At 41.9% G+C, this 17884-nt stretch overlaps 2 protein-coding genes across 2 annotated transcripts; both read right to left on the reverse strand.

Annotated features, from left to right (window-relative positions):
• Positions 1–6687, reverse strand: LOC146644159 (E3 ubiquitin-protein ligase znrf2-like). Its single transcript, XM_085396520.1, has 4 exons — positions 5921–6687; positions 4390–4485; positions 3086–3191; positions 1–982 (listed from the first exon to the last, which is right to left on the reverse strand). Exons 1-4 carry the CDS (start codon positions 6225–6227, stop codon positions 925–927), a joined length of 567 nt encoding a protein of 188 aa, XP_085252646.1. The 5' UTR covers positions 6228–6687; the 3' UTR covers positions 1–924.
• A 786-nt stretch (positions 6688–7473) lies between these two features.
• mturn (maturin, neural progenitor differentiation regulator homolog (Xenopus)) lies at positions 7474–16673 on the reverse strand. Its single transcript, XM_085396793.1, has 3 exons — positions 15093–16673; positions 10850–10972; positions 7474–8921 (listed from the first exon to the last, which is right to left on the reverse strand). The coding sequence occupies exons 1-3, from the start codon at positions 15249–15251 to the stop codon at positions 8814–8816; spliced, it is 390 nt and encodes a 129-aa protein (XP_085252919.1). The 5' UTR covers positions 15252–16673; the 3' UTR covers positions 7474–8813.
• Between the last annotated feature and the right edge of the window lie 1211 nt (positions 16674–17884).

The following is a 17884-nucleotide window of genomic DNA, read 5'->3' on the forward strand; positions in this document are numbered from 1 at the left end:
ATACGACTTTTTAATTGGAGGACGAGTGTAAAGACACAAATGTACATTAACAGTTCTCATGCAGGAAAAAGACACAAAGACAAAACATTTATTGTTGTGCAACTCATCACAGTACAAACAGAAAGAACATTGACTGAAAAGGTTCAAAGGTTATAGAAAAACTTTCCAGTCTATCACATAGCAGCACATTATGGCACTCTTTTAGAGAGAGAGAGAAAGAGAGAGAGCGAGCATGAATCACCATTAGATATGTTACAACCCAACAAAACAAAAAAAACCCCCACAACTAAACTACGCAATCACAGTAATGTGGTTCTAAATGGCCGAGTGGTAATCGTCCAACTATTTCACGTTAGACTGCTTGGTCTATGACACATGATTGTTTACCAAACAATATCAACAGCCTATTTTGCAATAACATTGAAATCTGCTTCCTTACGTCAACACTGCAATCATCCCTTAAAGCTGATAAAGACATTTTTCTCCTCCCCAGTCCCTGTGGCTGCTTTTCATATTGCACAACATCAGCCTTCTCATCGTCTCTCTCCACAGTCTGTTGGCCTCCGTCCCTCCTGAAGAGATGTCGGTCTTAGAAGTCCTCTCCTATAAAAACCACGCCCAGCTCAACAAAAAAAAAACAAATCAAAAACACAGCCCAGCTCATGAATCTTCTTTAGGCCAGTAGGTGACACGAGGGATGTCACATATTTTGAAATGACTCCACCGGTGCGGCTCCTTGAACATTTCACTTCACCTAAGGAGGCATATCCAAAGTCCATGAGGCAATGTGAAAACTCTGCACACAATAATGTCTTATAATCCCTGAGGAGCGCTGATGCGTGACTGGAAAAGACAGTGTTGGGATGAGGTCAGGGCACACAGTCGATCCCAGTGATGTACTGTGGTAGTGGACATTTGCAGCTCCTAGTCGCTGGGATGTTCCGGGCAGGAGCGATTCACCTCAAACCACGCGTCTATACACCTGCAACAGTAACAAGGAGGCTTGATTCAAACGGAGCTGGAAACATATTTAGTGTTTGTGAACACAACAAATGGAACCAGCTCGAAGTAAAAAAAAAAAACCAAAATATTTTTATGTATATTTTAATTTGTATATTTTTTAAGTTAAAAATGGAAAATAAAATATTATCACAACAATTATGAAGAACTTATTCACTTATGCCAATGTGCTTGTGTATCGTTTTGTTCCTCTCACTGATTATTATTTTTTAGGATCTATATGGAAAAGCTGTAATTCTTGTTCTTAGAACCAATGAGGTTAATGTAAATATTATGCTTGTTTCAACTCCACATTTTTATTCTTGGACTCCTCTAGTGTATCTTGGCATTGCTCCCAGTCAAAACACTTGGCCTTATCTCAGATTGTTATGCGGCCCCCTAGTCCAGCCTCTGCATGGAACAGCTCATGCTATCCCCAGGCTTCCTTCAGGCCCCACTTCACTGAAAGTTTTCCCGATTGGTCACCTTCTGAAAGCCTGCAGAGGGGACAGCACCCAGTCGCTGTTGGCACTGTTTATTCCTCTCGCTGGCTTAAAGGTTCCTAAACAAAACTGTAGCACTACTAACTAAATTCCCATTCCTGATTGGGAATGGGGCTTTCTCACGACCTTCTGTACACGTTTGAGCCCAGATCTGATCTGAGCACCTGCACCAACAAAGGGAACAGCAGGATCTCTCTGTACATATTACAGCCTTTACATGCTAACTGTGGGACATACATAGCTCTAAAGCTGATGATAGGTGTCCATCTAAGAAAAGTGCTAACATGCAGATTAAAAAGAAAAGAGCCTGTTGTTAGGAAATGTCAATATGAAATAGTGAAAACATTTGTATAGTGTTTCCTTGTAACATCTGCTTTTTGAATGCTTTAATGCATTAAATGCTTATAAAACCACCAAAGCGGACTGATCAGTGAGGGATATTCTGCTAAGGTTGGTGACAAGTTAGCATCATTTTGTTCGAAAAGTGAAAAAACAGCTAGCCTGGTTTTAGTCCAACCTAACAAAAGAACACACACAACGCACACCAAAACAACCGCACTGAGACCCGTGGAGGTCCACCTCCAAACAAACTCCACAGCGGTTAGTTTATGGTGTGATCCCAGCAAACTACAAGGTGTATGCTGCAGGTTTGAGTTAAATGCTTTCTTGTAGCCAGGTAGGTTTTGCATTCTGGGATGCTGCAAGGTACCATAAATGTCCAAAATACACAAACGCAGGGTTTGGGTTAGCAACTAGCTGTGAAATTAATGTAAATTCTTCATGTTATCCACAAGACCACAACACAGCACCTTCTTCCAGTATTTACTATTCTTGCTCCAGACCTTTTTGTTGTGATGTATTTTAGTTCAGAGTTTGCTTTGAGTTTTTCTTTGTGAAAACAAACCAAACCACAGGAAAAAGCTACAAGTTTCCAAACTTATCAACTGATTTGGATCAGATCGAACGAACTATAGGTGCAGGAACGCACCTTACATATCACCAGACTAGCTGCAAGTAATAGTTTCATAATTTTATGATTCCTGCGAGAAAACTAAGAATGCTTTCCATTTACAGGATCTTTTTCTTTTAATCTGACAGGTTCAAACTTGTCGGTGCTATATAATCAAATAGACCAGGTAATGGTAAAAGCTAGAAAGAAAGAAAAATTAAGATTACACTATCTTATCTTAAAGATTAGAAGGAGGGTGAAATTGCTAGACTGGCTGCTAGCCACTATTACGTAACTACTTATGTCTTAGTTTTTTGAAAATGCATAGACAATAAGAGGTGCAGTATTTTACAGGATGCATTAAAGTTTCACAGCCTGTTTTTAAACTGCTTTCTGTATTTTTTTTCTAAGCTGGCTTTACATTAATGTAGTCTATAGGTTTAAACATGGTTGCTTTATTATCTTCCCATCTAACAACAACAACAACAACAACAAATGGCCTTTTGAGCATTAATTGGTATGTTTATTTATATTGTGCATATACGTACTACAGGTTTAAAATTAGAGGTATGCATTAGTCAAAGTATTTCCAGCTGATTCTGTTTATCTGTGTGTGTTTGTGCACATTAGCTACCCTTTATGGTAGATGCAGAGGCAAGGCAGTCTGGCAATGGTGTCTCCTTGCTCCAGCTCGTCTAAACAGATGGCACATTCCCCAGAGTCTCTGGACAGGATGTCCTCTGAGAAAGACAATACAAACACAGACCAAATGAGCAAAAAGCTGCCTCGCACACCAAATCGAATCTTCACTTCACCGAATCCCGCACAACCATCTGTTTAACCTTTGATACCAGAATACCTGCTATCATCTGTGCGGAAATGTGCTGCTTTTTGGGCTGAATGTAATTTCACTTTTTATTCTCCAGTTCCTCTGTATGAAAATGTGAAGGTGTAGTTTAATAATGGAGGCGAAAACTAAACACCAGTACATTACAGCTTTTTGCACCAATAAATTGCTACTTACACAGTAATGACCATTACAATAATTATATTTCAGTGGTTTCTAATGTCAGAATTAAAAATGAGGAAAAATAACGACAAACAAGATAAAGCTTAGACATCACATGATGATTAAATTTCTAAAATTGAAAAATATTTTGACATTTATTCGAGGAAAATTGATATTTTGATTCTAGCTATTTGTCGATCTATCATTAGGATTATCTCAGCATTTATAATTGTCGCAAAATGAAACTGAAAAAAAAAAAACTGAAGACAACGTGGGAGAAACACCCTTCAACCATGTTACGAATGTTGGCGTGGCATAGGTTGTCCACCAGGGGGCACTCTAATACTTGAAACGGGACAATTATCCGAGAGGCGTTGGGCAAGGGAAAACAAGTAATTGGCGACTTGTAAAAATAAAGCAAGATTATTTTTAAATCGCATTGTCATTTTGTCTTTGTAAGAACTTAAAACAAAAGAAACAACAAATATTATGGAAATCTTTTTGTGTGCCTATTTATCGGGATTTTAAATCACCAAATATCGGCATTGGTCTGACAGTCTTATCAGTCAGGCTCTAGCGCTTATATTTATAGTACAAAAAGATTTATTTTAAAAAGGTAAAAACAGGGGCACTGGTTTAGCTCAGTGGGCTTTTAGGCGACCATACGCATGGTTTCCACCGTAAATATCAGTTAGCTGTAACCACAGAAGCCAGGGCCGTTACAGTAACCTTTAGAACAGCTGTACATCAGTGCAGCAGGTTGAGACCTTAAACGACTACAGCATTTTATTACAATGTAGAATTGCTACATTACTTAAGGACACAATTTTAATGATCTTGCTTTGTCACGTGCAGTTTCATTTAATAATTAGCAGTGGGCAACAAAATAACAGTCTTGAAGACGTTCAGAATCTCCCCCTCAGTCTTACTGTTGTAGGTGAGGCGCGTCTTGCTGAAACACATGAGCAGGTGCTTCTCGATTTCATCCGACGCCATGAACTTGGAGCAAACGGGACAGTGGAAGCCTGGAGGGGAAAAAACGCAAAGAGAAAACATTAAGGGACCCTGATGTGGCAGTGCACCGCTCATAACCTCATATTGATATGTACACATGGCAGGACGTGGGACTGTTGGCTTGTGCTTAATCTTGTGACCTACGGGACCTTTTGACTGCACGAACTCAAATCTCCCATAAACTAACAATCTGCTTACCTCACACAGTTTGCAGATGTCACTGCAGCGCTGCAAACTTACTGCAAGCGCACACTTAAACACAGATGTGATCTTTACTGCAAAAGCATCTATAAAACATGCGATTGGCCGATCGCTTGCTTCCTTCTGACCCCCTGTATCTGCACAGCTGCACAAAGATTAATAGGCCAAGAACCGCTCGACGTTAGATAAGCTTACCTCCAGGCCTGAGATAAAGTCTCAGACCTGCAGAGTTCCAGTCATGTGGTTCTCGTGAGTGAAGATTATTGATGGTGCGATTAATGATTACATTTCCTCATCGGGGGAATTATATGCCGGTAAGGAAAAAGGAAGAGAAGAGGGCAGGAACACAGCTGGATATGGAGATCATGTCACAACTTTTTAGGCCTCTAACAAAAAACCTAGAAAACTCAATTCAACCTGTGCTTAAACAGCTTTTGAGCTGTCAGCAACACTGGTGTTTAAAGGCTCTCTGAATGTTACGTTATGTTAGTTTGACTCCCGCTTTTGTTGCAGGTTGGGCCCAGTGAGACACCCCTTCAGTTGAGAAACAGCAAGACCTGCGGATTCAGGAAGTTTGTTGTGTGTGTGCGTGCAAGTGTGTGTTTCTGTCAAGCAATATGTAACCAGCAGGAAGCTCTTATCTGCTGACCTACATAGTGCACTACTCTTCCCTCTCATAGCCAGAGTGACAAAACAGGCTGGTGTTGCAAAACAAAGAAGCAGTAGAAGAAGAAAGAGCCCCCCCAACAAAAAAAAAAAGGAAAAAAAAGAAAGCGTGGTGCAGCAGAGCCACCTGTGGCTGGAATAAAAGTGCAGAAGTGCAAAACAAAGGGCTCAGTCATCAGACGGCCTTAACCATATGCCAGGTATCGCATGTCAAATGGAAAAATAATAAGTAACTCTGACACCAAAATTACACATACAACTTTGGAGATGAAACTGAGAAATAATGATAGGGTACCTTACATTAAATAGAAATTTAAGTCATAATAACGTAGCTCGGATATGCAGTGTGGGCAGTTGTGTGCTGCAGGATTTTAAATGTTGATTAGAATCGTTAGAATAATGAGTGGTAATATCAGAGAAGGCGAAATGCACTGCATAAAACGATATTAAAGCTATACTGACACTGCGGAAGTGCACCTCGAGTACAAAGAGGAAATCAGTGCATTAAAAATCCAAGTGTGCACTGAGCAATAATGGGCCTGGGCTCTCCAGGTGTACTTTTATAAATTTGCGCCTTACCCCCGAGCAGGCGTGAGGACAGTTCGGCCGGCAGGGACCCTATAAGCAGCCGGTGTCCCTCTGGGGGCAGCTGGCCCTCATCGTCACCATCTGTGCCGTCGAGGCTCTGGTTGCCGCCGGCCGGTATGTTGAGCCCAGAATTTGTTGGCCCTCCACTCGTGAACCGGATTCTTGGGCCATCGGGTCCATTTGTGTACCTGAACCCCGCAAACCTTTCTCCTCTGCTGGAATTTCCAGATGGAAGATCGGAGCTGGAATAAGCTCGAGTTCTGCTGTCAAACACAGGGCTGCTCTGCTTGGCCCCCATACTGCCGCAAGTTTTAGGGGTTTTGTTTGTCAGTGCGTTTTTCTTTCTTAAAGAAGTTTTTTTTAGCCACGACACATGATCACAGCGAGCCCCGGAGAGTCGAAAACAACAAAGGAAATGCAGCCAAACAAGTATGCAGCGATACAGCCGAGGTTATTCAACATGTCAAAGTTTCACAGTGCGCACTGTGCGTAAAGTGCGCACTCACTGACGCAAAACTTCCTTTCCAAAGGTTCTTTTTTTCTTTTTCCTCTTCGTTTCAAAGTCCTCCCCCTTTGTTCCAACAACAGATGTATTAAAAAAAAAGAGAGAGAAAATCTCTTAAGTAACAAGGTTTGTGTTTCTTCGCTTTAGCCGAGAACACACGCACAAGCGTTGACCCCAAAGCTCGTCTGGTTTCAAGTTTGTTTTTGTGTTCAACTGTGGTGTCTGGAAAGAAAAATATAAGCAGGGATTTCCCTCCTCTTCCGGTAAGCCAACGCTGTCAGCCGTAATCAACTCCACCGAACACAGTACGTTTTCTTTCAAAGTAAAAGCATCCAATTGTTCAATTTGACAGATAGTGATTCCTTTTATTTACTCTATGAAGGTTGTACACAAGTTGTGTGCCACGCTTTGCAGCAGCTTAATTTATTACATGAAGTTGAGTGACACACAACTGACCCAATAAGAAGTACAGTACCTGCCGTCAAAGGGGGAATTACCAGGATTGTAACTACTGAATTTTATTGCTGCGTGTATTTTTGCTGGAAATTTCACTTCTAGGGGTATTATTTTGAAAAGTAGCATTTTACTGTCATAGTTTGTCCAGCTGATGTTAGATTTTAAACAATTTCATTCACTGTTGAGCAGTTTTTGTGGGTAAGCTCATATTTTCCTCCTATGTGAAATCTTAACCAGAAAAATACACAACCCTGCCTCTATAACTGTTACAAATACTCAAATGTATCCTATAAATGTGCACGTGGTGACAAGACAGAAAAAGGCACCTTTGCAATGACTTCTGTGCTTTTAATTTGAATACTAAACCACTACTTCCTGTCAGCGATTCCTTTTTCAGTCCGAAGCTTAACTCGGCCCTGAGTGGCTGCGTGACGTCAACCCCAGTAACACCAGCAGGCCTTTGGCACAGCAGCAGGTCACCAGTCCACTCTGATATGAAATGCCCTCCATATTTGGTGCTTTGTCTTTCATTAACTCGTGGCGTTTGAGATTAAAGAAAAAAACAGCTGTCGGGACACTCTGTTCACACTGTTTATTGACCAGTTTCACACACATGAGGACAAACAAAAGATACACTGAATGAGGAACGCCCAGGCAACAAAGAAGACAAAACTGTACAAGCAAAAAAAAGTAAATGGGTAAAAGGTCTGAAAGAGTCTTGCATGTAGATCTAGTGGTTGAAGGCAGCTGTGGATGGGCGTGGGTGGCCTGATGCGTTGCAGTGCATCAGGTGTGACACTACAATACTGAGGTTAGAAAGTAACAAGGCTAAGCTGAGGGTGGCTAACAACAAATATGTTCCCCCTTCCCTGTGATACCACTCAGGGGTCTGGGTGTGTGCCCTTATTACATTTATGATGATGTACAAGCTTTAAAGAAGGTATCTCCTCAGATGCTGCCAAGAAAAGAGGGCAAAGTGTGAACCACCAACAACCAGGAAGACTACTGGATACAAGAACTTGGAAGGGGGCAGTCTGGGACACCCAGTCTGGGTAAGGGCTTATCAAGCTGCAGCATGGGTCATAGCTGTGACGGTCATACCATAATTACATGATTAAAACATCCTCATAAAGTGACTTGAAAGTCTTTTGAGGTGTGCTGCATTTGGAAACATTAACACAAACACACCTTGGGGATGGGGGTGGGTGGGGGGGGGAAAGGTTCCATGCTACTGTAAAGCTGCGCACTTTGATTTCCACGCGAGGAGCGACTGTAAAACGTCTTTAAAACGGTTTCCTATATGACTTCTCTAAGCGTGTGTTTAAAACAGGGAAGGGTCTGAGAGCCGTTTTTCAGTTCCCTCCCTCTTTCCCTCCATGAGGTGGAAAATGAACTTTGCTAGAGCGCCGATTGCCTCATGTTGCCACAAACCGTTAGTTTTCACCCCTGCGTATGTCAGGTAAAGAAAGCAGGCTATCTGCAACATTCATCTCCCCGTTTGAGTGGGGGTTGGTGGTGGGGGGGAGTGGGTATTGCGGTAACATCTGACTGTATTCCTGCGTAAGAAACAGCTGAGGCTGATGTAATACTGCTGTGCTGTGGAACTTTAACTAACCAGATGGTGAATGATTGAGATACTTGCATTGTACATGGCTACTGCTCACGTAGCCTCCAAATTTTTGTGTAAGTGTGTTCATTTTATTTTGAGAGGCGAAGGGGAGGGGGCTGAAAAAAAGTGCCGCAGCGTGCACTCTTTGGGAAGCAAAGCCACTGAGACATTCAAGAACATGGCGGTGCAATTTTTTTGTTTTGTTTTGTTTTTTTGTTTTTTTTTAAAGCAAGTTCACTTTAAATATGTACGAATGTGTGTCATTAGGTGATTGGGCTTAATGTGTTGAGGCCCGGGCTTCTCCTTGGGCATTATCACTGCTGGCTGACCCCCATCTGCTGGTGGTCGGGCCCGGGTTCCCCCTCCATGTCAGCGTGGTAATGCTCAAAACTGTCGTCCTCTAAGTCTGGGAGACCCAGCAGCTAACAGAGACAGGGAGGAAGAGAATGCAGTGTTAGACCATGAAGTGTGTTTACGTTGTCTCTCTCTCTTTTTTGCTAACTAACATCACAAAGCAAACAAACTCAGTGTCTTTCAGAAGAAGCCTTTATGTCAGCGGTCTAGTTTCTCTCTCTTCCACTAAATAAACAATCCTTCCAATTCTGCTCAGTTATTCCTTGAGTCACTGCTGAAAAACACACCTTGCAGTGGGAGCGTTATATAATATGATACCCTTATCACGTCTGTGCAGTTACAGCCAGAAGGCAGTGAGCTCAGTTTAGCATAAAGACTGGAAACAGCAGGAACAGCCCAACTCTACCTCGAAACAAGTAACACATTATGTAAAGCTTTTTTTGGAAACTAAACATTTTTCATTTCTTTGACTTTTTCTCCAGTTGTGACTTGATACAAAACGCCTTTTTCTCTTGTGTAACTTACTATCATCTAAATGTGTCTCCAAGCCTCACCAGTTTCAGGTTTGTAGAGTTATTTATTAACATTGATTAAAATATTATAAAATTAAACATTTTCATGCAGTTTTTTTTACATACACTTTTTTAAAAAAGGCAAAAAATGTCCTGGTAATATTCTGCTAGTACATTATCCATTTTTTTACGCAGGCTTCCATAAATGGTAAATGTTAAATTCAATGTGTGGAATAGAATACGTGAAAATATCCGTAAAAAATTAAAACGGTACATTGTACTGTACCTTTACAGATATTCTTACTGTGTAAGTACGGTGTAAAGCGTTAAATTTAGCGACAGCTGTTCAAATGAAATTCACCTGATTGATATACACTCAGTTTAATCCAAATTTATTTTCTTTCATGATTAATTATTTGAATAAATCTTTGATTTGATATATTTCAGATGCATTTTACACAAAATTATTGCTTCACATTTGTGACGGCAAAGAAGCGCTGTCGCTAAGAGTAGTGAAACTTGCAATACTTAAGTAAATAGATAAATGGATTTTTGTTTTTGTGATGATAACCTCCAAGCAGTAACAGCCCGATCCGGCGGGGAGGTGTGGGAAGCCAGATCGGGCGCCCCCCTTCCAGCTCTCCTATCTTGTCCCTCTTGTCTTACTTCTCTCCATCACCTTTTCTATCCCTTTAAAGAAGTTAGGCTCTATAAATGCTAAAGAGTTAAGTATTATTTCTCAGTTGCAGTGAATAGATAGGATAAAATAAACTGTAGGAAACTAAAAAGAAGAAAGAATAAGACAAATAACAATTTCACATAAACCAGTGACACACTCCTGATCAACCCTGGCAGGGCCTCCTTGGATGAGGGTGTCTAGTGATAATGGCCGAAACACCCGATGAATCCAAGGTCCACTACTGACGATGTGTCCCAAATCTTAATACGATAACCTAGATCAGATCTCTAATCCCCCCCAAAAAATGGCAGGTTAGCTTGGGTAAAAGACCGAAAGTTGAGGCACACAACGATGTGTGCTGCTGGTAAAGTTTCTGGGCTGCCTTTCCTCATAACAGCCATCCCTCAAGATTCTCACCATTTAAAGCAAAGCAGTATTAGGGACTACAACATCTAGTCCTTTTACTGAATGATTTTTAAAAACTGATTACTGCTTGTTACACCTTTTAAATATGTTATTTACCAAAAAACTGCTTCAGATTTACATTTGGGGAAATAAAGATCATTTCTCTTATTCCTGAGAGACAAGAAAATTGCACAAATGCACAAAATCCTCGAGTGATAAACAAGCCAACAGTGAAATGTCTGATTTCTAAGAGTATGTGTTGTGATGATTTTGAGAGAGAACAGAATTTTTCAGGACTGCAAAAGACGCAGCAAACAGAGCCGTGGCTGATGCAGTGTGTTGGGTACAAAAACCAAAAGTGAAACGCGACCCCGGGAACATCCCCGCTTCTGTTCCTTACAGGCCTGAAGGATGTGAAGACTTTCTCCAGCACCTCCAGCAGAGTCTTCTTCCCGCAGGATGAGATGTAGTCCTGGGCCAGCTGGAGGAAGGGAAGGCAGTCCTCGCTCTCACTCCACACATGCTGCACACACAGATCATGAAAATCTTTCAATTTCTGTCCATGCACTTTAAACACAATAGAGCACATGATGTAACAGTGTCACACTTCCTCCACTGGTGTAGCCTCATGTGGGCTGTACACAACTTAATTAATGGATAAGTGAGCAAAACTGAGTCACAGGAGATTCAGCACAGGAAAAAAAAACAGAGCAATGCAACTAAATCTGAGAAAGACATGTTGTCATGATCTTTGTGTTGATACACGGTCTGTTGTTTTAATCCTCAGTGTTTCTTTTGCTTTTTGGGGGGATTTTTACTTCCTCACACTGCTTCAGTAATGTTGAGGTTCAGACTTTACATCATGACCGATTTTGTGTTTTACCGCATGGTCAGTGTGTTTGGGATCAGTGCCATGCTTCAGATATGTTTTACATACAGTTTAGTTGGTATTTTATGTTAAATAAAAATCTCACTGTGCTTTTTTGTTTTCACAATTCCATCAGTTTTGACAAGATCCCAAACACCACTGGCTGAAATGATGCACCACATCATGACGGAGCCTCCACCGTGTTTCACAGATGGCCGCAGATGCTCACTGTTGTGCCACTCTCATGACTTCCTCCAGGCTGCTAGCAACAAACTGCCTAAAGATGCCATTTAAAATTGGTTCTTTGCTAAGTGTCCTGTCACATGTAGGGGTGACACTGGTTTGTCCTTTGAGTTAGGTTCTGTTTTTGATGCTCAGTGTTAAAAACATACCTCTGAAAATGAAACACGGACTGGACTGAAAGTGAGTAAAAAAGCAGCTGAGGTCCAAAGAAATCCTGGAGAACTGCTACTCAAGATCACATTAAAACATTTTTGGCTCCTAAAAAGCAAAATGTAATCAGATGAGGGTGGCTTGAGGCTTTTGTACAGACTTCTTGAGATCAGACTACTACACAATTCCCATCTCTGTGAATTAGATACAATCTTCTTAGACAATAAAATGGTAAATGGCCTGCATTTGTATAGCGCTTTTCTAGTCCCTAAGGACCCCAAAGCGCTTCACACTACATTCAGTCATTCACACATTCACACACACATTCATACACTGGCGATGGCAAGCTACAATAAAGACAATAACTGCCTTACATTGTCTGTATTTTAGGTCAAAACGCACAAACCACAGGTGCAGTTTCGAGTCGGGATCAGTTTACAGCGTGGGCTGACAGTTTAGGCACACCTCAATGGAAATGGAAGCGAGTGTGTTTATGGTCAGCACAAAAGCACGGTGAATTATCACCATGTAAATCTGATACATCAGATGTACGAGTTCCACGCTGATTAAAATCAGCTTCCTCATGAGCACATACTGTCGGCCACCTCAAAGCCTTTACAGGAATTGTTAGATAAATACTGATGACAAAGCCCATTGGAGCTGCTCTATTTGGCTCATGTTTATAGTTATAGTTTAATTAGAGTCTAAAGGCCACTGTGTTAAGTTATGTATTAGGCAATGTCGTCCGCTAAACCAAATCAAATGTGCAGAATGACATGGCAAAAAAGGAGCAGATGCAAAACAAACACAAAAAGTTGTTTTACATGCAGCCGTGAGGCTTTGTTGGTTGGTTGGTTGGTTATTGCAGCATTTGTGGTACAGTGATCATCGTTATCCTAACATCCTGGGGAAAAAGACAATGAAATTTAATCTCAGTTGAAAACTGAAATCCCTTGAGTACTTCATTATACTGCGTCATCTGTTGATTAGTCCCTTAAAATCTCATCAAAAACTATCTTAATGTCATCACTGCTGATGATTCAGTGAAAATTCAAGATAAGAACTGCAAGAGTCAAGAGAGAGAGCGATTCATGTGAAATGGTGCGAAACAGCCCAGGAGGGGGGAATGGGGGGGTGCGACTTGAAAATGTAAACACGCAAACGGCTCTTCAGCTCCGACTTTCCTGGGAATGCGCTCTACTTCAACCCCGATGGACGGACTCTCACATCAGCCAGCGTCTCCACTGAAACAGCTGACCCCACCCACCAAGCACAGCTGTGTGCGTGACTCTGTAATTGATTGTACGGCAGCTACAGCTCTGATAAGCAGAGGGGCGTCTGTGGAGTCACGTGGAACGTTCAATTCTTCTTGTTTTTCAGCAGCTGAATGCCACAACGGGTGATGTGGATTGCTAAAAACAAACACTACTGTATCATATCCAGAGGGAAATTACAGGGAAGGAAACAAATTATCGTTATGGTTATTGTTATGGTGCAGCTAGGTGACAAGATGATGCCCTGCATGTGTGTGTGTGTGTGTGTGTGTGTGTGTGTGTGTGTGTGTGTGTGTGTGTGTGGGAGAGAGAGAGAATCAGAGAAAAACAGCATGTGAGACGTCCTGCTCATAGCAGTATTGATCGCGGGGAGAGTAACTAGATCTCAAGAGTCCTGCAGAGAGACAGAGAGTTATTCAAGCTTATTTAAATGTGCATAGCAGACGCTGAACTGTTAGTGTGTGTGTGTGTGTGTGTGTGTGTGTGTGTGTGTGTGTGTGTGTGTGTGTGTGTGTGTGTGTGTGTGTGTGTGTGTGTGTGTTAAAAACAGAGAGAGAGAGTGGCAGGCCTGCAGCAGTTGGCGAGCACCAGATTAAAAAGCTGTAGAAAACTGTGAGCTGAGAGAGAAACAGAGAGAAAAAAGGAAGTTGGTGCTAAAAGACATCGAGTCACATGATGCATTTAAGCACCTGCGCTTTATGTGTGTCTGTGTGTGTCAGAGAGACTGGGTAATTAATTGTGCAGCAGCTATAAACGTCACAGTTTCTTCACGCACAGCTATGGAAAACCCCGGCTCTAATGCTGCTCTCCTGTCTGCAGGATAGTCCAGACGATGCTTGCAAACACACACAACGCAGACAGGGACATAATGTGATATTGACCGAGCAGACGCCCTGGCTCCTGGGTCATCACCATCTGCTCCCCGCCCTGTTGGCCCCTGTCACTGAGCAGGAGGAGCGAGGAGGGCGGGCCTGGCCTCTGGGGCTTTAGGAGTCATAACGCCACCACTGCAGCACACTGATATATGATACAGCTATGCTTCAAGACAGCATGTGGCTGATCACAGCAGCGCTGGAGCTACAAAGACACTGAGCTCACAGCATAGCTGCAGTGTGGTTGGAGGTTTGGGGCTTTTAATGAGCCCATCTAGTTTCTTTAGAGTGGTTAGTGCACGCTGTTTTTAAAGCAGAGTCTCTTGTTTAGCAGGGGCGTATCCAGGATTTTTAAAAATGTGGTGGCACGGGGGCCAGACAAGTCACGGCGGCCCCATCAAAAAATGGCAGTTGCTTCGAAGCACAACATTCAACTGCAAAGAAACTGAGCTAAAAATTTCTCACTCTTGTCTTATTTTTAAGTTCACTTTTGAAAAGTAATGAAGAGAAGGAAGGATGGGTGGTTCTTCAACCACGCCCCTTTTATTTAGGACCTTTTCAGAGAAAACATCAGTGTTTCATAGCAGTCACAGCTGTTTGGATTATCTTCTAAGGAGGCACATTTAGTCAAAGTAAATCAAGTGTTAGAAATAAAACGTCAACTGGTAAACTTTGCCGTCTCTAGACAAACATTTCTAATAAGAGTAGGCTTAACCTGAAACCCAGCAGCAATAACTCTTTCAAAATAAAGGCATGATGGCAAAAATGTAAAATATTTTTTGCATTTGTGACAACAAGCACTGGCCTTTAAAGTTTTTCAAGTAATAAAATTGCCTTCAAATAAGGGGAAAACATAAACGCTCGAAATAGGAAGCTTTTATTTTTATTTCTAAATCAATTTCAATTTAGAGATAAAAATGAACTGTTTAGTGTCGCAAAATCCACATGATGGCGACGGCTTTTATTATGAAAGTCATAAGGCTTTCCTGTTTTGTGCCCATAGCAGAGTTGATTATATGTTGGATAAATAAGCAACATATACACTTTGAGGGGAAAGAAGGGCGGTTGGAGGAGGGGTGGGTGAGGTGCACCCAAACTGAAATGACATCATCCCCTCCTCTCCTCTCCCACATCCATCAGCTAGAAAACCCGGGCCGAACACACCTCCAGCCGAACCTCGACACACCTAGGAGAGAGCGCGCAGAGACGAGGCCTTGCAGGAGATCGAGCACTTACAAAGCTGTCGGTGCCGCCGGGACACAGCACGTAGAAAGAGACGCCGGGCTCTGCGTAAAAGTCCAGCCGCCTCTCGTCGTCCTCCTCGGCGAAGATGAGGTCGAAGGGGTTACCGGAGCACCACTTCTCCGCCGCCTCCACCAGATGCTTGAACTCCATCCTCTGTTATCCGCTCTGCGGTGTCCCTGGTGTCTCTGTCTCTTTGGCCGTCGCGGCGATGATGCTCAAGACGCAAAATAGGCCTAACAGCTGATTTGCCCGCAGCATCAGCAGCCTCCACTATACCGCATCTCCCTCAGTGCGCCTTCTGCATGGCCCGGGAATAAAGATAACGCTGTTGGCGCACACAGCCTAGCGGGGTCTGGCGCTCATCCGTGCTCAGAACCCCATTCCTCTCTTCCTCCTCACGTTATGAAATCAGCCCTTCGGTCGCATGCATGCATACGCAGGAGGACGCTGGAGAAAACGCGATGACGACGAGTGGAGCCGGGCAGCCGTCCATAACGGAGACGGTATAAGCCTAACCCTAACTTTCTCACTGCTGGCACAGGAGGATGACAACGCCAGCGAAGCGTTTAACCTGCTCTCATCACCCACAGAGCTGAGATCATGCGACAGCCTGCAAGTCCTGCCATACTTCCATATGAAAGAGTGTGAGGTCATCATATATTAATGGGCCATTGCTGCCATGACACAGTTACTGGTTTCTAGTGTGCAAGCAATAAAAACACAGACACACACACATTTTCTCCGGTTTTCCATCCAAACAGACTTCCAATTTTCGACATTATGCCAACTGCATCTCTTCTGAAGGCCACCTGATGTGACCGAAAGCACGTGAGCGCCCGTCATCTTAAAACGGGGTCAATTGTTAGATTTATGTCCCACCATGAAGTGGTATGTCCTCCCGAGACCCAGCCTATTCATTTATGTCCTCTGTAATGGACATTTGCTTTTGGGTCTATATTTTTTTGACTTATTTGAGCTACCGTACCAGGTCCTGATATTGATGCTCAATAGTGAGTTTAGGTGGCCTGTTTTAGCTCCAAAGAGGCAGGAAATCACAAGTTAAACTGAAAAATGCTTTATTTAAATAATGGAAATAGCTCACCTGATACAGACTCAATGCTGACTCATTTTTGCATTAAAAATGATTAAGCCATAATTATCACATTTGTTCATTTCACAATATCTGTTTTAGACAAAGGGAACTGTATGTGTCAGTCAAACTCAAAAAGAGCCACAAAATAAATAACCTGTTAAAAGTCAGCATGTCTTACATAGTAAGCACTGATCTTGCTATAATAATAAGCTGAAATAAGCACTATATCAGCTTTACTGGCAGCCAAAATAAGTGTAAAATATTTCCAAACTGTTCCATTTTCTTCTCTGTTTACTGATGACCCTTAAAAACTATACTGGCATGTAGCCCACACAGTACTGGGAACCACTCTTCTGCATAAACAGTGTGTCTACAGTGTTTCCATTAATCCAGCCCGCTTCCATTAGTGCCCCCCGCCGCCCAGTCTGACTCTGCCTGCTCCACGGAGTCCTCACCAACAGGGGGCGAGCGACACCCGTGAAACCAGTAACTGTTGTACCTCCCATAATGGGCTATGTCAAGTTGGAACGGGTCTAAGAGGAAGTCTGTTTGAGATAAAAGAATAATATTGGGGAAATTTGGTAGATTGCGACAAAAAACAATTATTTATATTTGTTTTAAAATTGACATGACCGAATATTATCAGCACATGGCTTACTTCAAATCCCACCTGTAGCATCCTGCTAATCTGATTCAGTCAGTAATGTTAAATAAATACAAAACATATTCAGTGATAAACTAATATTACAGTATGGGGATGTATCTGCAGGGTGTGGTTTGAAAGAATAAGTGAATAATAATAAATGAATAGATATAACACCACTGGATTACTGCAGATCATATCAGTGGGAATGTAACTTTCCTACACTGACTCTACTTGATATAGATTGTTTATTCAAATTCAAATATCCAGCAGATCATTTTAAAAAATAAGTATTCCTCCAGTCATAACCATAAATCAATTAATAAAATAATTAAATTATATTAAAAAAAAATAGGGATAAAAACATTTAAAGATAGCAGAGGATAAAAGACTGTGGCAGTACCAGAAGTGTGAGTGAGAGAAGATGATTTGAGGGCTGCAAAGGTCCGCCCGGACTGCAGCATGGTGAGGAGAGCATTCTGCTCCTCTACCCAACCAGTAGGCTGTGGCGAGGATGTCTAATCTAACTATCAATTCAAATACTGTACTTTGTACTCTGTATCATTTGTTCAGTGCCTGGTCTTTGTAGATCAGTTGTGTTATGACAAGCCAGGGATTTTAAACATATTTTATTTCATGGGCAAAGGTGAGCAGATCAATCCAAATATTAATAGTATCAATAACAATGCTGGTTTTGGATCGATACTTTGTTTCTATCCTCTAAGTTCACTGAATTGTGTGAAGTCACTTCTTTGTGAATTAAAACATATACCATATATAAAAATATACATATAACGGTATATATATATATCTACATGGTATCTCAAAGTCTTTTTGTGTTGACTGTCAGGTCTATTTTATTCATAGCTTATAGCACATGTAAACAACATACGTTGTGCTTTAGGGACAGGTACATTTACATATCAGGTCTCCAAAAATAAACAGTTTCAAAATGCATAAAACGCTGAAAGGTGTGTTTTTATTGTGTTAACTCGTTATTGTAGAATCACAGTGATTTAGTAGACATTAAAGTGTGTTCAGAATTTG

Source organism: Rhamphochromis longiceps, linkage group LG22 (assembly GCF_057381845.1).
Source record: "Rhamphochromis longiceps isolate RC_006_pf linkage group LG22, R_longiceps_female_GT1.1, whole genome shotgun sequence".
Taxonomy (NCBI): Eukaryota; Metazoa; Chordata; class Actinopteri; order Cichliformes; family Cichlidae; genus Rhamphochromis; species Rhamphochromis longiceps.